At 48.0% G+C, this 25,066-nt stretch overlaps 1 protein-coding gene across 1 annotated transcript in view; it reads right to left on the bottom strand.

Moving 5' to 3' along the window:
• Positions 1–1,227: 1,227 nt before the first annotated feature.
• The window catches only part of WDR41 (WD repeat domain 41), a 579,210-nt gene continuing 555,371 nt past the window's right edge, over positions 1,228–25,066 (bottom strand). Inside the window, exon 13 of the mRNA XM_069627429.1 lies at positions 1,228–1,495. Coding sequence (XP_069483530.1) covers positions 1,343–1,495 — 153 coding nt within the window. The 3' untranslated portion in view covers positions 1,228–1,342. The remainder of the gene's footprint in view (positions 1,496–25,066) is intronic.

Raw genomic sequence — 25,066 nt, 5'->3', positions numbered from 1 at the left:
GATTGTGTTTTTATGATGGCCGCCATTGCATTTCCTATTCCGATGCAATGACTTTGTTTCCGGTGCAGGTACAGGCACCGGTAATTGTGGCGTCCTCGGTGCTGGAGTAAGTGTCTGTATCGGGGGTTTTGGGGCTGTTACAGACATGCTGGTGCTACCATTTCCGGCATGCCAGAATGCGCGTGCATGCTGAGTCGGAATCTACCGTAGATTCCAGCAGCAGTTCTACACGGACACGGTTTTCTTTTTTTACCGGCAAACTCGTAATGAGGCCCCATCACTCCTTAATAAATCAAATACATATATATCAGAGGACTGCTGGCTGGAGTGTTGTGGAAAGGGTATGTTCTTGCATGTCTGGTGGGAATACCCAAGAATTGTTCCCTTTTGGGAGGAGGTACGAGCAAATGTGTCACTGGAGGGGGAACAGGGCTTTCTGTTTGATCCAGGGCTGGTTTTGCCGAGGATTCCAATCAAAGGAATCTACCTGCTCTTTGCTAGAAGGGGAAATATAATTACAACTATGCTATTGGTAGCAAAACTGTTAATAGTCACACACTATAGAGAAAAAGGAACCGCCATGTATTCAGTTTTGGTGGGCACGATTGTGGTCTATAATGGTCATGGAGAAAATGTCAGCGAATCTCTGAGAACTTAACAGAAAATGGGGCCGCTGCTGGAGTTTATGATATTTGACTACAGGGCACATGCGTGTACTCAAAGATTCAGAGCTTTGAATTTGTTTGTACCATTTGGTGACACAACAAGAATAGCATTGTTTGACATTGATTTTATTTTGCTATTCTGATTTCCTTGCAGACTTTAATTTTGGATCTATTTGAGGGTGTGAAGAGGAGGGGGTGGTGGGGTTGGGCACAGATAGTGCAGCTATATGGAGAGGCTATATTGGAACAAAGTTGACTTGGTCGATCTGTGTCCTAAGTTGTCTGTAATAAAATCAATACAATATTTATGACACAAAAAAAACAATGGGTGAGAGGATGTGGAAATAAGACTAGACGATGCAGGGGAGAGGTAGAAGCATGATTAGGAACGGGATAGTAGAGCAAGTGCTACGTTTTAGGATGAAGAGGTGAGGAGTAAGTGCTGTGGGGTCACTAGCCTCTGACATTTCACCCACAAACAAGGAGCCCCAACGTGTTTTAAGGTGCAATTCTTACCATCATAAAGTAGGAAAACAATAAAATAACTCAACATTCCCAAGAATACAACAAAATACTGTGTTTTTAATGTTTGATAGTTTAAACAATACAAAGGTTAAATAATACACAAAAATTATCACATAAATTCAGTGCATGACTATTGTTCCTGTCCATCTTTGCTAGAACTGTGGCTGCAAGCCACCATTTTGCTCTAATTTCTCAAACAGTAATGAACTGCGCAGAGCGGATTCTCTTTCTCCCATTTTCCATAAAATAATGAGGTGATCAGCAGAACAGGTGACTAGTCCATGCTCGTTAAAGTGCAGGAACATCTGAAAGAAAATATATACATTGAGATTACAGTAGTGTGGCGCTTATGATTAAATAGAGGGCATAGTCTCATATTTTACCCGACAAATAGTTGTTGAGAAAGGTACTTAAATAGAATATAAATATACAATTAAATCATGATGCACATAAAAATGAAACAATGGTTTTAAAAAGATTCTCATGAATCCCAACATGGTACGTTTTACACCATGTAAAATTGAGTGCTCCCTATTGGCCTCAACATGAGAATAAAAGAAATAACCTGTCTCAAGTACATTATATAAAAAATACAAAAAAGCACGTGCACGTGTTTTACAATGTTATCATATTCAAAAGTGTATATAAAAACAATGTTATATGTATTGGGCATGTAAAAATATAAAATGTACTTTGATGTGCTACAGTTTAAATGTTACCTGTAAAGTATTCGAAATGTTAGACATTACCAATAACTGTTTTTGCATTTGTAAAGAAAGCAGCCTGTGGAAGGAAACTCTAAACCATTTTACAACAGGATTGTCTTTTCTGATCGGCCATTTCACCAAATGTCTGAAAAAAGGGCGTGACAGCCGGCAGCACATGTTCTTTACCCGAGGTAACCTGAATAATGTACTGTCACGCTTCTAGGGACCGTGACCAATGGGGCAGGCCACTGGCTTCATGAATATATGTATGAGCCGCGGGCAGTCCTCCCAGCATGTCTCACAGAGGCTTCTACAAGCCGGCCCCAGGACCCATCTGCCCCCTCATTGCATTGACTGTTTCACTGCCCATAGAGTCCAAAAGAAAGGAAGAAAAGGTTATCCATGGAGCGCCCCTGAGTTGCGGGCCCTTTGCAGGGAGTATGGAATAGTCAACCAGAGTGACCTCAGTGAGCAAGGTTGATAAAGAAAGCATGCCTGGCCTGTCCTCCTTGGTCCTCGGCTCGTTTTTCCGCTCAGTGGCTGAGCCAGCACCAGAACAGCTAGCATGCTTCCCGCTGACACCAGTGTGGGAGAGCAAGTAGTAAGAAGCCCAGCCTCCGGTACCTCCCTTCAGTGCTCCAAGCATTCTTAAATCTTAGAAGAAAAGAAACTAAACTGAACAAATCCTGTGCCCCACCGCCCCCAAGAACAGAGAAAGGCTTGTGTGCATGGCCCAGCGTCCCACCTCAGCCCATTAATGTATACATGACAGACACATGGGTAGGTAGCTCTACCACCATTTTGCCATTGCTTCTGAGCAGGAGGCAAACTAAAGAAAATGTTCACTGCCTTGTGCCTTGCCCCACAGCTGTATCGTGCGTAGTGCACTAGAGAGAAAAAAAGAAAAGCTGAAATGTAGCTGCCTCGCTGGTTTCCCCAGGCATTGCCAGGAGAGACCTAGGTCTGTGACCATACCCCTCTTACTAGGCCTCAAACATACTTCACTGGGCCACATTATCTTTCTGTAGAGGTAAGATGATGGGCATAGCCTGCAGCCATAGTCCACCTGGCTTATACCAACCACCAAGGACAAAAGTCAAAAGAACAGATCAAAGCTATTCAATCTTCTGCAGGAACATTGTTGCCTATGTCCTGGAGCCTTGTTGAAACAGCTTTGACCACCTTAACGAAGGAGGAAGCCACGAGCCGGCCTTTGTGAAACTTCATCATCAGTAGTAATTAGGACTAGTATTGAGACCAGCCCGAGCCCAAACATCAGCCTGTTCATTAGGGATACTCCAAGACATGTTAAGAGGAGAGCCGTGACCCTCAGCTATGCCACATGCGAAAGCAAAACATAAAGCTACAAAGCCACAGCAATACCAAGGATTCTTTCCTTTTGAAGACAAAATAGCTTCCAGAAGTGTATTAGGCTACGATCCAGGACTCTGCGCCAGCCTTTCATGCCGGTGTACAGCCATCATGCTGGTGTACAGCCAAGCAAATTTCACCAACTAAAGAAGAAGTCCTGGCAGCTGCTCTAGCGAGCAGTGCCAGCATCTTCACTGAGATGGAGATCCACCAAAGAATGAAGCTGCCAAGCCGCAATCCATTAGCCTGCCACAACATCCAGAAGGCCAGTCAAGCTCAGTGCCCCAGGGAATCATTGCGGAGAACACTTACGCCTGCTCATGGTTTCCGATTTTTCATTTTTGGGGGGACATCGTATGCCATTTTTATTGTTTCACATTTTTACTTTTAGACAGATTGAAGCGGAAGTATAAAAGACTTTGGGATTAGAGTTTCATAAATGGGAACTAGAGTGAACTTCTAATTGCAGCTGAAGTCAAACGGGCTGTGTGAAGAAAGTTTTAAAACTTCCTTTAAGAAGCAGGGACATTTCCAGAGATTTTAGAAAGAGAGAAAATGTAAATACACTGCACAGCTGCCTTTTGAATATTTTTAAATATCTATCCATTATCTAAGACTACAACATCTACATGCTTAATTTGCGTTAACTAATGTTAATTGTTGGTGTGCTTCCTATTGAATCCTGGATTTACTTTTTATTTATGCCTTGCACTGACCATTGCATGGAAAAACGTTTTACTTCGGCTCATAGCTTTGTTGTCACATTGTGGAGGTGTAACCGCACATTAAGTTGGGGTATACGTGTCTTTTGACTCACCCAGTTTGTGACAACCAACAAATATATATACAGCCTATCAAGGGGTTTTAATCACTACTACTGATGTGGATATTAATTCATTTGCTTGAAACTAATATTATTCATGCTTTATTTTAGCATTGTAAATTTGTTTCTACTTTTCAAAGGAGGACCCTGGAGTTGGCCCCTACAATACACTGCAGGTACATTACTGACCGGACCTTTATTCACCCACATAGCCCCCCTAATCCTTTTAAAAGAACCCAGAACCCTCAAAGAACGGAGCAGACCCTTTCCTGTCGTGCTGCCATTTTACAGGCTGCTGGCACACTTACTTGGGTCAGATTCCCCCTTCTCTACCATGTGCATTATCGCACCTGCCGCTGGCAGAACATCTTCAGGTGCTGTTAGGCAAGATTATACTTTTTGCTACTTTCCCTCCATAAGACATCAGGGACTCCTTTCTTTTTGCCATCGCTCTGAACCTTTCATGACTTTGCTCCATTTACCTTGCTAAGCTTATCTGTTTTGGGGGCACTGATGGTATGGCTAAGCGGTGCAGGAGAATCATGTTCGCCATTGTTAAGTTTTGTTTATTTTTCATGCACAAATCCCCTTCAGTGAAGTGTGGTAGGTACACTGTGTCCCAGTAACTTTGTTTTAGCTATTCTGTGGTTACTTGCATAACGTGTCAAGGATGGGCTGGTAGCAGCGAATACTTTTACGGTCTTTTCTTTTTTATGGACTTGTGCACTTTTTTATTTTAACGCTTAATGCAATATAGAGTACCATATACTCTAAAATAGTCGTGCCACAAGATTTTCTCCTGTCCTTTGGCCATGTTGTCATTTGCCCTTTCTGTCCTCGAGTGGACTGATATTTCATATATGGTAAACCATTTGCCAGGGAACACTCCAGCTTTCGCGGGCAAAGTGGCGGTCTGTGTGTGTGGGCAGATCTTGAATGATGGATCCACATCCTGAAAAGGTTAGTCTAGTGCTGGGCAGAGTCAGTGGCTACAGGCTGTCCAGGATTGGACAGCCCCTGCCAGTTTGAATAGTGCAGAGCCTTTCCGTTAGTGGTCTTGGGGCAACTCCAGCCCAGATCCTGGATAAAAGGATGACTCCTGCATCAGTTCGTTAGATCATCGTTGGAGCCAAGACCCCTACGAAGGAGACTAGTCCACTGAAGACACAAAACTCGTCATTAGAGGATAAGCAGCTCTCTCTTCACTTGCCTAGTGAAGCACTGTCTTTCTGCAGATCTCCTAAACACGTTCATCAGTGCTTCAACCCATGTACTGGGGAGGAGGGTGGACAACAAGCTCCAACCTCTGGTTGAGGATCCAGCCACTGGAAGCACTTTGAGCAGTCCCGTAACCATCCTGTGGGCTAGCCAAACGTCCTTTGGGGCTACTTCTCTACAATGGTCTCCATACGAGATTGAGTCTTGTGACTCTGTAGATCCTCATCTTACAGAACAAGGTGGCCCTTAGCTTGTAGGACGAGAAGGTCTTTCTCTGAAGTTGCATATCTCCACCACGAAGAGGGGCTTTGCAGGATGAGTTTCTTTGTTCTAGCCATGAGGGTCACCTTCCACCATTTTGTTCGGGTGGCCATCACTGTTCAGTGCCTGCATCAGGTCTTGGGGGTCATCTGAGATAGTCACCAGAGTGGTGATCCCAAGGTCTGCGTGTCTAGAGTGTACAGCTGTGCAGAATCTGGTCCATTGTAGCACAAAAGCGCAAACTAGCCAGACCCAAGTAAACAACGCATTAGATGACCTCTGCCGCCGCGATCCCTGGGCTTCCTCCAATGGAACCAAGGCACAAGTCCAGAAGGGCCAGACATTTCAAGAACTCCTACAGTGGTACCTGAGATCTGAGTATAGGGGGTGAGCAAACATATTTGTTTTGCTCTCCCCCTGTCTCCATAGGTTGTATGGGCATAAAGGCATAACCTTAGCTCTCCCTTGCCTATCCCTAAACTGTGGTGTTCTGGCATGGTATGATATGATACAAGTCATTTATAATGTGCCTGTAACACACGTGTGTCTCTCCTGAGTCTCCCTTAAGGTGGTTGGATTGGGGGAGGGTCTTTTAAAGGCATTCCTCTTGCTTTTACTAAACCATGAAACACTTATAACTACTTGTTGACTCAAGCCAGCATGTGTGCAACTTCCTAAATGAGGCTCCTAGCCTCCTGAAAATACTTTTATTGGAACCTGTGTCTTTAAGGACACCTGGCTCCTCCTCCTCTGCCTAGGTAAGGACATTGTAAAGGTTAGGACTTTAGTTGGTAGATTGTGTATGGTGTTTGCAAACTTCTTTCTTCTCCATTTACTAGCTCTCAAAGTCTTGACTACTTATTCTATATATTCACTTGCTTTGCTACACTACATTGAAAAGTATTTCTGTGTTCAAAAGTGACGTTTTCTTGCTGTTAGAGCACACCGAAGGGAATGTTTACATTAGTAGTGAGTATTGCTTACTTTTTAATAGATACGACATATCTGTTTGTTTATCCATTCTGCCTTACTTGCATTATTGAGAGTGCTCTGTGTGCGCTTAACTGAACCCTGCACCTCACTCAGGCCCTCCCATGTCGAAGCCTTGCTGTGTAGTCACACTACCTATATAGAGTTTGGATAGACCTTAATGTTGGAGCCTGATCATCAGAGGGTGGTGGCCACAGGGCTGATTTTAAAAATCCTACTTTATAGGTTACACATTAAAGAACCACGGGTTGCTTGGACATGGTTCTAAGTTGAATAGACAATTACTCGAACTTCTAAAAACGAATCTGAAAACACATGAGGTATTGTTATATTGCTCCTGGGATCTTTATTATTGCTAAGAAGAAATGATTGGCCATATGCCAATTAATGCAATGAAATTACTTTGAAAGGGGGCAGCACACCTTTAGGGAAAGCCAGTCATGCCCTTTCAGAAAAGAGAAATGTGTTTAAAGGTCCTCGGTTTAGATATCCAGTGGGCTGCAACATGGAGCACAGCCATCAGTGTTGCAAGAGAGGCTTTAAGTAGCCTGTCCGCCAGGACACTTCAAGAGTTTACCCTGGAGATTACTGGGCTATAGTCCACACGTCTGCCCATTGACAGAACACTTTTTCTTAGCCTAACAGAGGAAGCTAGTGGTTGGTTGACGTCACAGTAGAAATGGTCAAGGATACGGCTTGGGATTAGTCACTTTGCTATATTTCGCAGAAGCTGCAAGTGAGAAACCTTGTGCAACCACAGATCAACGGGTGCCGAAGAGGTCTTTCCTGTGAGGAAAACATAAAATGGGTCTACAACGGGAGCAATCAGCCCCTGATGCAACCAACTTATTTGTATATGTACCAACGATTACATACTTTAGTATACGTTGCTTTCATTAACGTGTATTGTGATCAATGCTATTGTGTTTAACTAAATTGGGAAACTTTCACTTTGTGTGTGCAATAACGTTCCTACCCGAATTGTGTAGAATAATTTCGTTTTTCAGTCACTGGTGCACTCAAAGCGTACACGAGATATCAGATGTTCGCTCTAGTACAGACACTTTGATATAAAAGTCAGTGCTGTGCACGTACTGGCACATGCAGATATCCAATTGCCCAATAAAAGCCATGTACAGTGCCGAATGATGTTGGGGCTGCAGTAACTCAACAACTGGCAAGAAAGAGGGAAACCAGCCTAAAGCCTCATCCTGTCCTTTAAGACAATGATAATGTATGTGTGGGAGATGCAGGAGCGCCCCCTTGCACATACAAATATGCAGTTCCCCAATGGGCTATGCAAGGCTGGGGAAGCAAAATGCCCCTGGTCTTGCCTAGTCCATTAGACGTGTACGCTAGGAACAAAAACTGTAAAAGGGAAACCATGGGCCTCATTATGACTCAGCCGGTAGCCTTGCCGGTCAAAACGGCACGGCTGCTGCCGGAGTCATTTTTATCCCACAGCCCGGCAATGGGGACTTACTGGGGCATTACAACCCCGGCGGTCCTGCTAATTCCCCATTGTCGGGCAACGGAAAAAATTACTCCCCATTCGAGTCACATTGGACCCAATGGGAATGGGGAGGACGGTAGCACCGGGATCATTCATAAATGGTGCCGGTGCTACCGTCAAGGTCTACGAGCGGGTGCCGTTCCGCCCACCAAGTCAGACCTGGCGGGCTGAAAGGCACCCGCTCACAGAACTCGGAGTATGCCGATCCGGTAACAACTGTGCCGGTAGCTTACCGGCACCGTTGTTACCAGACCGGCATACTTATAATGAGGCACCATGTTTCCTTTTGACCATATGAGACAGCCCAGAAGCAGCTGAGGAAGTGCTCAGTCTTTACACTGGGCTGGCTCTTCTGCTCCTCCATAATGGGCGAGGGTTCCTGTGTCGTCGGCACCCCCTCCACCATTATGGATGAACCGTCACTGTTTATTATGTACACTTCAGAAGCTTGCAAGCCATGCAGTGATGTTTAAACTCTCTATATTCAACCTCATGCTTCAGCAGTAATTCTCTCCATACATGAGATCGTTCTGCCTTCTGACCGATGCATACCCAGAGGTTGCAAGGTCAATGCACAGGTACCAAAGGTGAAGCCAGGGGTAGCAGTTACTACCTCTGGCTACCCCTAAATAACCTCCTTGGTTGGTGTGGGTAGAGGGAGAAGCAACTGCAAAATCTGAGGTATTCATCGAATCAAGTCAGAGGTATCAGAGTCCTGTGTGCCAGCAATTTTTATTTTATTTTATATTATACTTTATTTGCTTGACAGTACAACGGAGAAAAGGACAACGAGTAGTACATGATCAATCAGCATATTACAGAAAAGTATATAATCAATTACTGTGGTCTCGCAGGACCATGCAAACTAGAGTTGTGGGTCTTACTAAATGTGAGGGATGTATCCAAGGAGCAGAAAAACAATTCAAGCGAGGCCATATTCCGGGGATGAGAGGTTGACACTATCCGCCTCATTTTCACTAGAAGAAGAGAGTAAATATGACAGAAAGGGGGTCCAGATATTTACCGGTCTGCTTACTGCCGGCTGTAGGCTCGCCCAGCACTCATCAGTGTCTGACGCCCAGGCGACGGCCAACAGCCATTGACTGAGAGTGGGAGCTCGAGGGTGCCTCCAGAGCAGCAGAACACAGCGGACCGCAAGCAGCATGCACAAACCGGCCAGTTTCTTGGGAGCGTGGCCCATACGGGGAAATTTGTGGAGGAGGCAAGCCAACAGGGATGGTGTGATAGTGTACTCAAGTATTTGGGACATGGTTGCAGATATGTCTCTCCAGAAGGGAGAAAGACTTGTGCAGTACCAGAGCATATGTATGTAATCTGCATTGGCCGCTCTGCATCTAGGGCAGTCAGGGGAGTGCTCCGTTGACACGCAGTGTAGTCTGACTGGGGTATAGTGGTATCTACAGAGTATTTTGAATTGGATTAATTTAAATTTAGAGTTGAGGGCAATTTCTTGGGTGCAAGCACACATTGAATCCCACCGTTGATCAATAATTTCGACGCCTGTGTCTATTTGTATTTGTTTATTATTTGTACTGCGCACCAAACGCTAAGGTAACTGGGCACTTGAAAAACTTAGAGGTTACATAAATAGTGAAGCGGGCAAATTACAATCAAATGTGGAGACAACAAATGGGACCCTGGTTACAGGTGGGTCAGATAACAGGAGAAAATGTACAATAGTATAACTAATGATGAGATAATGAATAGTAGCATGAATAGGCAGTGATTAGATAACAGTGATGGCATCTTAGTGATGAGGCTTGTTGCTGAGCCAATTGTTTATTCTGACTTTAAAGGTGAGGAAGGAGGGTTCCTGTCTAAGAGGGATGTGAATAGAGTTCTGTCGTTTGGCAGCTTGGACTGGGAAGCTGGCTCCTCCGGCTGTTTTTCGATCGAATCTTGGTACAACCAGGTTGTTGGAGTGAGATGATCTGGTAGTACGCGTGGGTTAAGTGTTTACAAATTTAGCCGGACATGTATTTCGGGGGGGGGGGAGTTTGTGAGGCATTTGTGCGTGATGGCCAGGGTGCGTAGTGTGAATCTGTCACGGATGGGCAGCCAGTTGACGTTGTGTCTGAGTGGAAATACGGCAGGATCTGGGTAGACTAAGTGCTGCTCTCAGATTCTGGATTCTGGAGAATCTGGAGTCTATTTAGATTGTGTTCAGAAGAACCAAGGAATAATGTGTTGCAGTAGTCAAGTTTAGATAGAGCAAGTGCTCTAGCTAACATTAGGGAACTCTTAGCAAATAAGTACGATTTGCAACTGTAGATCAGTTTATTAGTGTAGGCCGTGGAGGACGCAACACTGCTGAACTGTTTTTTGAGAGAAAGAGTTGAATCGATGTAGATCCCCAATGTTTTTATCTCTTTAGAGACGTTGATTATGTTGCCGTCAATGACGAAAGATGAGTATTTGGTGTTGAGTTTTTTCAAGTGTGCCCGAGTACCCACAATCATTAACTCAGTCTTGTCGCTGTTGAGACGCAGACTGTTGGTGGCCAGCCAAGCTTGGATTTCAAGAAAAATATTGTTTAGCAGTTTGGAATCATGGTCATAACAGCCACTGAGGGGGATGAGTACTTGAGTGTCACAAGATCCCTGAGGGACACCACAGAGTATGTGTGTGGGTCTATACTCCATGTCTTTTTAAGCCCCTCACACGGATGGACCGTTTTGCCCTGAAGAAGGTTGTATAGTCTGGAAACTCTACCCTTGGGAGTACTACCCATCATGATCTCAGCCGTAGGGTGTCATCAGGGGGAATCGCAGGGAACACAGGCCATCTGTTCTTGAGGGATCGAAGGAGCCCCGCGTATTGAAGACAGCGGGAGGGTCGATCACGTAAGGATTTGGGTAAGTCTGGCCACTCAGTGAAGGTCCCCAAGGTGAATGCATCCCGTAAGGTGGCAAAACCTTCAGTAACCCAGTGGCGAACCGTGGAGGTGTCCACATGAGGGGAGTCGGGGAGATAGTGGGCCTCATTACGACCCAGGCGGTAATCTTCCGTCATTACCGCCATGGCGTAATGAGCGTTTACGCCGTGGGCCGATGGCGTAAAGAGCGCCACATTACGACCCATCGCGCACGAGCATTACGCCATGGCGGTAATGCAATTAACGACATGGCGGAAAAGGCCCCTACCGGCATCGTAAAGCGAGCAAGGTGCAGTTCCGCCACCGTAAGTAGCGGCCACCGTAATTAGCGGCCACCGTAATTAGCGGCCACCGTAATTTGCGGTGGCCGTAAAAAGCAGGACCGGAAATAGCGTCATCGCGCCGGAACGGGAAACAGCACATCGGCCATCTTTAAAAACACAATCCATTGCCATCCTACCGAACAACACCAGATCCAACCCTGACACCTGTCCCAACCAATCACCCACCCATCCAACTACCCAAAAATGCCTAAAGCTGTTAAGAAGGCATGTGACCGCCAGCGCCAGGAAAGATTCAGCCGGGAGGAACTCTGCATGCTTGCGGAGACCCTGCAAGACAACGCAGCTGTCGTTTTCTCCCCTGAAATGACCAGGACAGCGATAGGGAAAAAGAAGGCCATCTGGGCCCTGGTGGCCGAGCGCGTCAGCGCGGTGGGGACCGTACCCCGCACCCCACAGCAGTGCAGGAAGCGCTGGGACGACCTCCGCATACGGGTCAGAGCGGTCATCTCTGCGAACCGCAACCTTGCAATGGGTACCGGTGGAGGGTCGGAATCCCCACTAAAACTCCAACCGTGGGAGGAGATTTGTGCAACCACGATTGGCATGGAAGCCATTGAAGGCGTCGGAGGGATGGAAAGGGGAGCTCCGACATCAGGCGATGAAGGTAGGTGCCTCAAACAAGACATGCCATAGTCACTGCAGTCCATTCATGTGTAGCACAAGGTTGCCCTAGAGTGTAAATGCAACACATTTCCATACTGCGCATAGCCACATGCGAGCATCACCCTGTATACACTGCTGGCACCCGCATACCTGCATCCACATTCCACACTAAAAGGAGACAACCTGCATGGCCCTGCCTGAAATCTGCCTCATCTACTGACCAGAATAATGTCCATCACTGTCATTCCAAAGTCCGCAGACCCATCAATAACGCCCTCCCTCCTTTGCTCCACCACAGGCACAGATTCACACCCCGAGGACAAGGACACCCCTGCGACGAAGAGAGCCAAGAAAGCCAATTATACCGTCCCCTCGACCTCAGCTGCAGTGAGGCAGACCCCACAACAAGCAGGACCCACTGCAAGCATACCAGACGTCCCACCGGCAAGCACCCCTGTAGTCAGCAGGCCAGCAGCAGCTGCTCCACCTCTACCAAAATTGCCTGCCACAGAAGGCACCGGGTCAGCGGCCAGCAGCAAAATGGGTGAGACAGCTGCAATAGCTGCATGTTCAGACTCAGACATTGAGGAGCAGGAAGTCAGAAGCCCCACTGACCTACTACATTCCCCCTGTTTGTCAGACGCCAGCCCCCATGAGGATCACACACAGGGGCACACAGAGGTAGAGGAGTGGCCTTCTACCCCATGCCCAGTACTCAGTCCACAGGGGGGGAGCAGCCCCTCCATCACACCACTAGCACTGGCCATGGGCCAGCAGGGGCAGCAGTCCCTCGAGGACATCACAGAACGGCAGCAACAACTGTCCACGATGCTGGCTGAGCATGCCGCAGAATGTGTGGGGGCTAGGGCAACCATTGAAAAGGCCACGGAGACCCTAAGGGCCGAAGTTGCGCAGAGCACTGCCACCCTGAGGGATGCCATGCAGGCCATGTCCAGGGACATCTGTGCTGAACTTGCCGGCTTGCGTCGTGCGCTCACTGAGCTCACCCACACCCTACAGGACGTGCATGCACGGGGGCAGGCAGGGACATCCTCCACTGCCAGTTCTGCACAGAGCAGCCCCGTCCGACGTTCCGGACGTAACCTGCCCTCCACAGCCAGGGGTGCCCCGGGGGCCGGGAGAGGGGGCTTGTAACAGCCTGTGCCCACTGTCACAGGCATCTGTTGACACCTACATGGGGTGTGTTGGGGTGTGCAGGGGGGAGGGGGTGTGTTGGGGTGTGAAGGGGGGAGGGGGTGTGCAGGGGGAGGGGGGAGGGGGTGTGTTGGGGTGTGCAGGGGGAGGGGGGATGGGTGTGTTGGGGTGTGCAGGGGGGAGGGGGGAAGGGGTGTGTTGGGGTGTGCAGGGGGGAGGGGAAGTGTCACGACGTTTCATAGTTTAAATACACTTTTTTCTTTGCCAAAATGAAATGTGTGGACATTTTCATTGCGTATGTGTGCTTTATTGGTGTACAGTCCACAGTGTGCATGTCCCAGAGACACACAGTGCCCCAAGTGCAGTCTCCATGTGATTCACACCAGCCGTGTGTGCTAGAAGCAGTGGTCGATGATACTTTGGCGCATTGCACGCCCCTCCTGTGCGCCGCCTCCTCCATGGGGTGCCGCCCCATCTGCACCCTCCTCATCCTCATCGTCAGGTGGTTGCAGTTCTGCGTCAGGGGGCAGGGCACATTCCGTCTGACGCACATATTGTGTAGCATGACACATGCCATGACGATCTTTGCCACCTTCTCATGGTGGTACAGGAGTACCCCACCAGACCTGCTGAGGCTTCGGAACCGTGCCTTCAATAGGCCGAATGTCTGCTCTATGACCACACGAGTACTTGTATGTGCATGGTTGAAGTCCTCCTCGTGCTGGTTCTGCGGGTTACGGACTGGTGTAAGGAGCCACCTCTTCAGGGGATAGCCTGCATCACCTGTATGTAGGCGAGAATGTATGTGTCAGTCATGTCGTCTGATCAAGAACATGATGTGCCAACATGGCTTGCATCCAACTGTTACTTTGGCTCACTTCTACATGCACTAATTGATTCACACAATGCAACCAGTATATGCTCATGGCTCCCATGGCCTGTTTTGCATGCCATCGCCCAATGTATGCAGAGGGGTTGAGTGCATTGTGAGTGCCCATCCTGTCTCCGTTCTCTGTGTTACTCACAGCCAGGTGGAGTATGCATCATTCCCCCCCCCTTTCAGCAAGGTGGAGTATGCATCATTCCCCCCCACCCCCTTTCAGCCAGGTGGAGTATGCATCATCCCCCCCCTTTCAGCCAGGTGGAGTATGCATCATCCCCCCCCCCCTTTCAGCCAGGTGGAGTATGCATCATTCCCCCCCCCCTTTCAGCCAGGTGGAGTATGCATCATTCCCCCCCCCTTTCAGCCAGGTGGAGTATGCATCGGTACGTCATTCACCTGCCCACTTCCATGACGTTGGACTCACCGAGTAGCCAGGATCTTGGGCCTGCATGTCGCTCCATGTAGCGTGGTATTGTGGAGTTCCTCAGGACCATAGAATCATGGGTTGATCCCGGGAATCGGGCACACCAATGTGTGATGATCTTGTTGGAGTCACAGACCATTTGCACGTTGATTGAGTGGAACTGTTTCCGGTTGCGGTACGGTACCTCCATGGCACGTGGAACCACCAATTCCACATGGGTGCAGTCGATGGCACCAATGCAACCGGGTATGCCGGCTAGTGCATGGAAACCCACTTTGGTGTTTGCAATGTCCTGGGCAGTCCGTGGTAATGAGATGTGGTCGTCTGTGTGCTTGAGGAGGGCATCGAGCACTTGGATGAGTGTTCGTGAGAATAATGGTTGTGAAATGCCATGCAAGTGCCCCACTGTGTGCTGGTAGGTGCCTGTGGCCAGGAAGTGGAGTACAGACACTACCTTCAGTAGGGGGGGGATGGCGGTTGGAGTTTCTATCATGCTGACGATGTTGTTGTGTATCATGTCTACGATGGCGGTGATGGTGTCCCGGTCCAAACGGTACAGGGTGTGGATCTGCTCAGCAGTGAGGTTGAATGGATTGGCTCTGATGCGTGGGATTGGGGGCTGCCTGCGTGGTGGCACTGGCTGTGCTGGTGGGGCTTGCTGGGCCTGCCTTGCCCTCCTTCTCCTCATGCGTCTCCTCTGTGCTGCCTGTTGTTGTTGTTGCTGTTGTAGCACATGCATTGCTATCAGGTCCTCCAGCCCCAACATTGCTAGTCGTATTGGTATCATTGTGGAGTGTGACTGGGTGTGGGAAGGGGTGGGGTGTGCTCTTTTTGTACTTCCTGAGTCTGTATTGCCTTCACCTGTGCTGTCTCTGTGCACCTGTGGCAGCTGCATTCACTTTACATGGCCCTTTACGGTTGGTTCGCGATGGCGTAATTAGCACCATGGCGATAAGGTACTTAACGGGCTGGGTGATGGCGTTAGGTGCATGTCCGCTTGGGTCGGCATTTGCGTACCTTTCCGCCATGGCGCTAAGTACGGTGTGGCCGGTCGCGTGCGCGCACCCTTAGCGCAGTTAGCGGCAGGGTTAACTACGATGCCACTAATGGCATCATAGTTAACGGTCACGGGTCATGATCGGACCTGGCGGAAAACGATGGCGTTAACCATTTACCGCCATCGTTTTTCACTTAGCGCCAGGGTCGTAATGAGGCCCAGTGTCACAAGGGAAAATTACTGTGGAAAGGGCGGGGGTTGCCTATCTTTTTACAGAGTTTGTTTCATGCCATCATCGTGGAGTCGGTGGGATCCATGGGGTCAAGTTGGAGACTGAGGGAAGGGAGAACCAAGGAGCGAATGTCCAGCTCACCAGCCGCCAATCGCTTGAGTTTCACATGAGGAGGTCATCCATCAGAGTCAAACCAGAATGCTGCGAAGTGGGCTTGCGCTGCGATCCAGTATCCCTCGAAGTTGGCGGCACCAAACTCGCCCAGCACAGTTGGGGTGGCTAATGTTTCAAGTTTTAGCCGAACCGCACCGGAGTGCCACAGGAAGGTGTTAATGGTCCGGGTCAGTGATTGGAAGAACTCCCGACCTGGCCAGAGTGGTATATTTTGAAATCTATACAGGAGTTGTGTGTGGCAAGACGATCATTTTGAGGACGGCCAACCTCCCAGCTAGCAGTTTGGCTCAATCAGCCATTTTACGGATGAGAGAGGTGAGATAGTTCCCAAAGTTGAGGTCATACAGAGGGATCCGATGATGGGTAACTTGCACCCCAAGATAGGTAATTTTTGTCTGGGACCATGTGAATGCCCGTAGATCTCCAGGGGGAATAGTGGCATCAGTCAGCGGGAATAACAGATTTCGTGCAGTTAACTTTCAGGCCCGATAGTTCACCAAAAAGTAAGACATCATCTAAAACAGGGTCCAGGTTAACATCGGGAGATTGGAAGTAAGGCATTGTCCGCTTAGAGAGATATGATCTTGGGAGCCTCAGACAGTCTTAAACCCCTATGAGCATGCAGAAGCCAGTGCAAATATTAGCGGTGAAAAAGGGCACCCTTGTCTAGTACCTCTAGCTATCTCAAATTGGACAGAGCAGCAGTCTTCGGTGCAGACCCTGGCCATGGGAGAGGCATATAACAGTTTCACCCAGGATATAAAGTGGGGGCCGAAATTGCACTTCTCCAGCACCAATAGGAACCTCCAAGAGACTGAATCAAATGCTCTTTGCATATCTAGAGTGGCTGCAACGGCCTGTGTACTAGGGTCAATTTGGGCTAGAATGTTGAACAGCCGGTGTAGGTTAACAGAGGTAGAGCGACCAGGAATGAACTCAGATTGGTCCGGGTGAACTATAGAAGACATGTATGGTGCAAGGCGGAGGCCCAGAACTTTGGCGAATATCTTTACATCGCAATTGATAAGACAAAGTGGACGGTAGGAGCCGCATTGTGTTGCCGGTTTGCCAGGTTCCAGTAGTACTGAGATGTTCGCTTCCCTAGGAGAAGGGGGGGAGAATACCAACCTCACAAGCCTCTTTCCATACAGCGATTAATTGGGGTATCAGGCGGGCCTTGTAGCATTTGTAAAATTTGGTTGTGAGCCCATCCATGCCGGGAGCCCTACCTGACGATAGGGAGTCTATGGCTTTAGACAGCTCATCAGCCGAGATCAGTTGGTCCAGAGCTGCCCTGGTCTCTCTGCAGTATCAGTGTAAACTGTTTCGTTGAAAGAGCGGAACTTGTCAATTTTATGCGATGAGTGGCAGGGTGCCGTCTGCCCTTTCAATGGCTGGGATATGGGGCACACCCCTCTCTTGAAGGATTAGACTGGCTAATAGGCGGCTGGGGGCATTCCCCTCTCCATACGGATGGGCGACCTGGGGGTCGTCTTCGGCCTGGTCCCGAAAGGTATCTAAAGTAGTGCTTATCTCACCAAGTATGGTGGCGGATGGTGATGTGGTGTATCGGGTTTCAAGCTCAGCCAAGAGTGATTCGCTCTCCCTGATGGTCCTCTGAATGCCCTTAAGGATGCCAGCTTCCTTGGACAGTGCAATGCCTCTGATGTAAACCTTGAATGACTCCCAAAGGGTGGATTGGGATTCCACTGACCCAGTGTTAAGAAGGAAGAAATCGTCAATACTAGTACCAAGCTCAGACTCGAACACAGTGTCTAGTAAGGTGCATGATTTTAGTCTCGATGCGTGGGTCCCCCCGTTACCTTCGGCCCAGTTCAATGAGATGGTGACCGGAGAATGGTCTGAGAAGGTCCTGGGTAGGATGGACATCTGTACAACCAACCTCATGAGGATGTTGGCGACAAGCCATCTATCTATACGTGAGTGCAAGTCGTGTACCGGAGGAGTAAAAAGTAGAGTCCGGGTTTGTCAGCCTCCAGGCGTCCACCAATCTAATCTGTAATTGTATATCTATGATGATTTTGGCGGCTTTGGTGAGTTGGCAAGGCTTAACACCAGATCGGTCTAAATCAGTACCTACTACGGTATTAAAGTCTCCGCCCCAGAGCATGGGAATGAGGGGGAACCTTGCTAGAAGGGAGGAGAGATGGGAGAAGAAATCTGGGTCATCGATATTAGGGCCGTAGACGTTAAGTAGGACCACCTTCCTTCCCCGGAGTGTGCCGAATAATAATACATAGCGACCCAGGGGATCTGAGTGTGTCACTTTGTGTATACATTTTAGAGACTTGTGGCTCAGGATCATGACTCCCCGGTTTTGGGTAGAGTAGGTAGTATAATAACGTGGTGGCAAAACTTGAGTGTATATGTTTTATTGGAGGTGAGAACCCAAGATCTAGTAGTTGCCAATGTTGGAATACTGAGAAAGCCATCTCTCTGGGAGGAGTAGAAGGGTATGTGATGGGGCTAAAGATGTTCCAGGATGTGGAGCAAGCTCTTGGTAGCTATGCAGTGGTTAATGCAGTGATGGTGGTGCTAGCAGGCATAAAACTATAGTTTATCGGGGGATCCATTTATAAGATCTAGTATATTGAAAAGTGAATAGGTTAGGTAGCGGAGAAGGAAGCTTTTGAAGAATCCTATTTGAAGTTTGTAGGCTATGCAGACCTAGGAAGGCTTCAGTCATCTTCCAGGATGAAAGCAGAAGCCACGTTGTTGGGGTTCCTCCTGTTTTCAGGTATGTTTAATGAAGAGAGCTGGGTGGTGGAAGTTCAGGAGAGTCTTGAGTAATACAGTATTTGTGGTGGAATTATTAGACTGACCCGATGGGATTAGGTTAGTGTTTATACAGGAACCAAGTTGGTGGAGGAATGACTGTGCCTTGGACTGGAAGGTACGAATGAAAGAGCCAGTTGCAGCGTAATGCGAGCCACAATCCTCTTTTCCTGTTTTGGTATTTGCAGAGGTGGGGCGATTATGCCCCATGTCTGCGGTGTGGAGGAGTTAGAGAAACCTACAGTATTGAGGCCAGCATTGAGAGGGTTTTTGATTTTAATGTTGTGCTCCAGTGTAATTTCACACTTGGGTGAAACTGGCCTGCCTGAGAGTCGAGTCTAAAATGCATTCCTGTTTGTGATATTAGTGCTCTGGTGTGTTTTCGGGTACATGGCCGTGAGGACTACTACATTGTAACAACTTTATTGGGCCGCTCCTTAGAGAGACTGGTCTACCTATGTGTGGATTCGCCTGGGCATGGTGTTCCATAGATTTGTGGCAATGTGTTTACAACTATGAGTGGAATGACGATACAGAAATGGCTCAGATGTGTAGAGAGTAGAACATCAAAGTTCAGTCTGCGTTTGTCCATCTGTCAGTGGGCAATGCTTTCAGTGTGTTGGTGCATTTGGTAAACTGATAAATGGTAGTGGCCGCTTGTACACATACCAACTGCTATTTTTCTTTTGCATGCATTCATTTTGTGAACTTGCCTACTGCTTCCGTCTCCATCTCCTCTTTTTCAAGTAGGTCAATGCCAGACAGGTTGATGACTGCCATGGCCTGTTTGCCGTAGTTCTAGGCGTGGTGGTGGTGGTGCTGGTGAGCTGCCTCCTCTGTCAAAGGTCACCTTGTGGTGGATAGAGACCAGCTTTTGCATATACCTCTTGAGGTCCTGCCCATGCGTTGGACCTCACCCATATTGCATGTGGTGTACAGCACTGTCACTGCCTTGACAGAGGGCCGGATCATTCTCCACCGTTTTATTTTAAAGAATGGTTTTATTTTCCTATCATACACACCATGTTTTAAAAAAGGAAGTAAAGCAAGATTACCTTTCAAATTTTGAATACTTTAAAAATGAAATATTTCAGTAAAACAAATACAAACATGTGATATGTCCCACCTTGTCATGTAAACATACAGACATTACAGTTTCAGAAAAAACTCTACACGTCTCTGAGAGTCCACTCAAACATGGGTGTGGGGGCGCAGAGCAATACTATTCAAGCTATTAATGAAGCCCTCACTAAGTTTGCGCAGCAATAGGGACAGCGAAGCTCTTGAACAACCAGAAGTCCACCTACCAAAATAACCCCTTTTAACTCCTAAGTAAGCTGGGAGGGCTCAAGTCACCTATAACTCCATCTATACACCTCTACTCTGCAAGTGTGTCAGGAGTTTCACTGATACACATGCTTTTCGTTTTTACTGTATCCAACAGAACAACCGTAATTTGAACATGTCCCTATAAGCACTATTAACTATTCCCTAGTTGGATAAACGCCCATGTCGCCTCACTCTATCACCCAAACAACTACACAATTCCCCCACAGTTCTATCTACATTCACCCCGTGTTTGTGTCAACTTTCTCCTTCTCTGAGAACTTCCGCCCTGTCAGCGTCCCAAAAGAATAAGTCCCTTTCCTTGCAGGTGACCCTTAAATTGTCAGGCCGTAGTAAGTCTGCCTTCACCCCTCGTGCAAAAAAGGTTTTCTTTAGCGTGTTCAATTCCTTCCTTCTTTTCTCAGTTGCTGTAGCCAGGTCTGGGAAGAAGAGGACCCTTTGCTGCTGATATTCCAGATTACCCTTATCTGTTGCTGCTTTTAACACTCTCGTTCTCCATCCCGGGCATCAGACAGCTTCACAATAAGTGCTGGTCCTACTGCAGAGTCTTGCATCCCATTAGAGGAGCGTGTCTTGATCTGACAGCAATTGTCTATATATATGGGGTCTTCCTCAACCTCCAGCCCCAACATCTCCAGAATCCAGGTGGTTGCAATGGCTATTGAGCCGTCCCCTTCTGCGCCCGCTGGGAGGACAATGACCATGATTTGTTTTGATTTAATTATATTCTCAAGATATTCAAGTCTGTTTTCCAGGGCACATTGCCCTTTGACAGATGCTTCCAGCTCTTTTCCCACCTGTTTCACCACTGGGGTTAATTGGTGCATTACTGACCCAACTCTGTTTTCTGCTCCAAAACAAAGGTTCTCGACTCCAGTTGTGCCTCCTTCTCTGCCATTTTGTCAGATTTGTTCAGCAGACATGAGACTGATTTTTCAATGCGCCCTAGCGCAGCCATCACTCGGTCCCTCGACAGGGATGATGGTCTGGACCACACCTGGTCTGGGTGTTTACTTGTGGAGCCACGTGACAGAAAAAAAATTCAGTGTGCAGGGGCTTATCTTTCTTCCTACCTCTCCAAGTCGCTATAGCGGTTGTATTAAGAGAAGGTCCCAGTACATAACGCAAACACTACTTGCTTGGCATTGCGCAAAATGTCCATGCGTATAAATTAAGTTCTCATGTGTGTAGCCGTGGGTGCCTCATTACATTTCTGCCAACTGTACCCTGGAGTCCTTGGCCACTTAATGGTTAAGTAAATCTGCCCAAATCATAGACGTCCTCAAAAAGGATGTCCTCCGCATATGGGCCCAGGAAGATGCAGAGACAATATCTGTGCCAGAGAAAGCCCCTGCATCGCATGTATATGCAGCGCACCTTCCGTCTCTGCTAGTGAGCTGCCCTTTCACCGACACCAGGCAGCACAGTGGTGCCCTCGCTCCGATCCAGAGTGGAAACCAGCAGCGCTCGGCCGAGACTGCACCCACCTCTGTGGTCGGCCTCTCAAAGCTCCTCATGTCTCTGGCACCGGCCTCCCAGCCTACACCACTCCTGGGATGAACGGACCTCCAGCAGCCAGTAGGCACCGTGGGGCTCGCCAGTCAGCTCCCCTCCAGGTCGCTGCTCCGGTATCGCCTCTCAGCGGGAGGCCCCGATCATCGGAGAAAAAAGCAGGACCGAAAAGCCTCTCATACAACACACGTATTGAATCCTGTAAAACGTTGGAGACAGGATCTTCATAGAGGTTCAGCCATATTGTTTTCGGGTCCACAGCGCCTCCCCTGCCCCATTCTCCATGGCTTTAAGCATTTTAAAATCCGTGTGTGGCTTAATGACTCTGTGCAAGCTTCTCAGCATTTCCTCTATGCTATGTGTGACTGGAAACATGATCACATGGTCTTTATGGGCAGAATTTAAGTGTGTAAAGACAGTGCGGATTTTGAAAGGGCTAATTTATATGTAGATGAACAAAGGTTTAACAAACATTAGGACCCTGAGAGGAAGCGCCAGTCAATCTTATTGTGTGGAATGCAGACCTAATTCACCAGTGAATGCCCTTATTCCATGCAGGCTCCTTGCACACCATCCTGCTGTCTGTCAGTTACCTTTCACTCCTCCGCCTTACCTGCTGCTCTCTCGGTTTATCTCTCAGTATGGCTTCTGCCACCCCCATTTCCCTCCTGTCATCTCCACACCCTTTTCAAGACCATGCTGAGGATTATTGCCTAAACACAGTCAATAATTAGGCTCCAATATAGTCGTCAAAAATTTCTTCTCAACTGCTATTCATAATGTGCATGATAAATGGCACATTTCCACTCACAATTATAAATCATATAATTAGGTATATGGTCTGTGCATAACAGGGGACCTAACAGAAGAGTGGCAACTTGAAATGTCCCTTCCCTTGGTCCAAACAGAACTGAAGACTTATGTGAATTGGTGAAAGCCCGAATATCTGCCTCCCAAACCGTCTGTGGTGTTGTGGAGGTGGCCTTCCATGTCCAGAATCCCTTCAGTCTTCCTCAACATCAGAAGCTGGGGAGGACAGGTTGGTTGGTCCATACATGTCAGGTGACAATCCCCCATGCATAGGCAGCTAAGTGAATGGCAATGGGCGATACCTCCTAGCCTGGCTGGACCCAAGGACCTCAGTGCTGCCACATGGGCTCCATAAACCACAATGACATTCTCATGGACAGGCACAACCAGCTTCACTGGATCCATAAGTGAGCACCCCAGTATGGCCAAGTACGGCTAAGTACGGCCAATACTGCTCATTGTTCTGCTCACAAACTCTGCTTGCTCTGACCGAGACAAAGTTATATTACTGGATACACCATTAAGTCATTACATAATACCTGCCCTCATCTCTGAACTCTGTGCCTCGACTTACCTTCCTTTAGGCTCATCTCTCTGGGGATATCCACTCTTATACTCTGCTAGGTACTGCTGAAACTATCCAGGGTCTCCTTCCCTATCCCTTTGAGTCTGAGTCACGTTCATTCCTCTTTGCTCTCCATGTCCCCTCCACTCCTTGTAGCACTTTGCTTGTAGAGCTGTTCCTCTGCCTCCTCACACCACCTCTGACCCTGCTTTCTGTTTGTTCTAGCTTTCCGTAGCCCCCGCTTCTCAGGGCTCCATGCACCCTTCCTAGCCACTTTTTGTCCTGCTTGTGGTTGCACATTTCCTGGCCTGGTCCACCCACTCCTCACTGCTTCTCTCCCCAGACCCTGAAAAACAAACCTCTCATCACTGCTCCTGCCTCTTTCCTACACTACCTCTGTCCGCTCCCATCCTGCAGTGCACACAAACAGCCTTTCCAGTGCACCACCTCACCAACTCTACCTCCTCTTGCCACTATTGGCTGGTGCCCTTCCTCTACGATTACACTAACTTCTGCCTTTCTCCTGTAATACTCTGTTCTGCTCCCTCCCTCAGGAGAACACTCCCCTCCCCAGCCTCACCTACTGTTCAGCTTTGCAATGGCACCTTTTTACCCACATTGGTGCATGCCAATCTCCCCTGACAGCACAAGCGTTATTTGGTTGTACCACCCACCGTATATTCGTTTCTGGTTGTCAACCTTTAGCTGGTCCTATAGACTCTCCCTCACGCACCGCTGATAAAACTGCATGCTACATTCTCTTGTTAGCTGGGCAACCAGGCTGCACAGTTTCCACCTAGCTGGTAGTTCCTTAGCCACCTCCTCTTTTGTGGTGCTCCGTCAACTCTATATCCTGCTTTTCATTTCCCTAGCTCATATTTACCTCACAATCAAGTTACACATTCTCACGGTCTTCACTAGTTCAGTAAGTTTCGATACCTTGTCGACCTTATGCAAGATCTTCTGGCCTACCCACCTTTTTTGTTGTTTAACTCCCAGTCTACTCCTAAAAATCTAGTGGAACCTCTCCTTCTCGCACTGCATATGCAATAGATGGGCGGGATGTGAATGAGTTGCTGTTAGGCAGACTATTTTCACTCAATCACTAGTTGGTCTTGCCAGAGTGTTACTTGACTCAATCTTTTACCGTCAGCCTGGGGTAATTTACTTACTTACACAAGACCCAGCTATTGCCCTTGTGACTGTAGGGGAGGATTGGTCCAAAAGACCCCCCTTGCCTACATCCCCTCCCCAGGTGAGGGCCATGACTCATCGGGTGTCCCCTCCTTACCACCAGGGCCCAGGTGGTGGATGGCTCACCTGCTGAAGACATTGCCCAAACGTATTGAATTTAGCTAGGCCTCAGAAACCATTTTGTCTAATAAAGATGGTGTGAGCTCGGCGCACTGTAGCGCGGCCCCCACCTTTGGAGAGTTTCAATTATCCCTGTGGCCGCAGCTCCCTGACAGATCCGCTTTGTGCCCGTTCCCACGAACGAGACGGACATGAGCTAGTGTAAGATACCAACACTAACATTTCACCTTCCGCAGTGTATCGCTGCTCCCAGCATGACAGCATGACCCGGCCAGCAGAGCCTGGGTGGAAAGAGAACTGAAAAATGGTCCTCTAATAAAAGCAAAAGTTCCCAAATACTAATGCCAAAACTGCTTGCAATACGTGCATTTTCTCCATAGACCCCTTTGATTAGAAAGCCTGTAAAATGTACAGATATGGCAGAATACATGTTCACATGGCATAAGCAATGAATCACCCACACCACTGCAGTTGTGTGCAAATGATAAAAGCGTCCCGGGGGGTTATTTGTTATGTGCATCATTGAAAAGCTTACACCCCACGGTCCCGCGCCACAACCGAACTAATGCTGCTAGAGTGCAAAGAAAGACAAATGCAACCATACTGAGGGCTCGTGTGAAGGACACGTGAGAATGCACCCTCCATGTATGTAAGTCTAAGCTCCTTATGTGCCACTACCGTCATGTACAGTAGCAAGTCATTTTCTATGTGCTCCACCAACCTCACTACTACCTCACTAACTGCAAATGTATATGCATATAACACAATGTTGTAGTTGTTAAAACATAGTGTACAAATAATGTGCTCGGACTGGCTATATTCGAGAGGCATTAGCAATGTTAAGATGTGAGCCTTGAAATGACTCAATTAGTATTGTATGTTATTTGAATGTTTATGATGCTTTCACCGCAAATCGGCAACACACGAGGAAGATGCCTTTG

This window comes from Ambystoma mexicanum, chromosome 6p (assembly GCF_040938575.1).
Source record: "Ambystoma mexicanum isolate Mex_15411 chromosome 6p, UKY_AmexF1_1, whole genome shotgun sequence".
Classification (NCBI taxonomy): domain Eukaryota; kingdom Metazoa; phylum Chordata; class Amphibia; order Caudata; family Ambystomatidae; genus Ambystoma; species Ambystoma mexicanum.
This window is presented reverse-complemented; position numbering and strand designations above follow the sequence as displayed.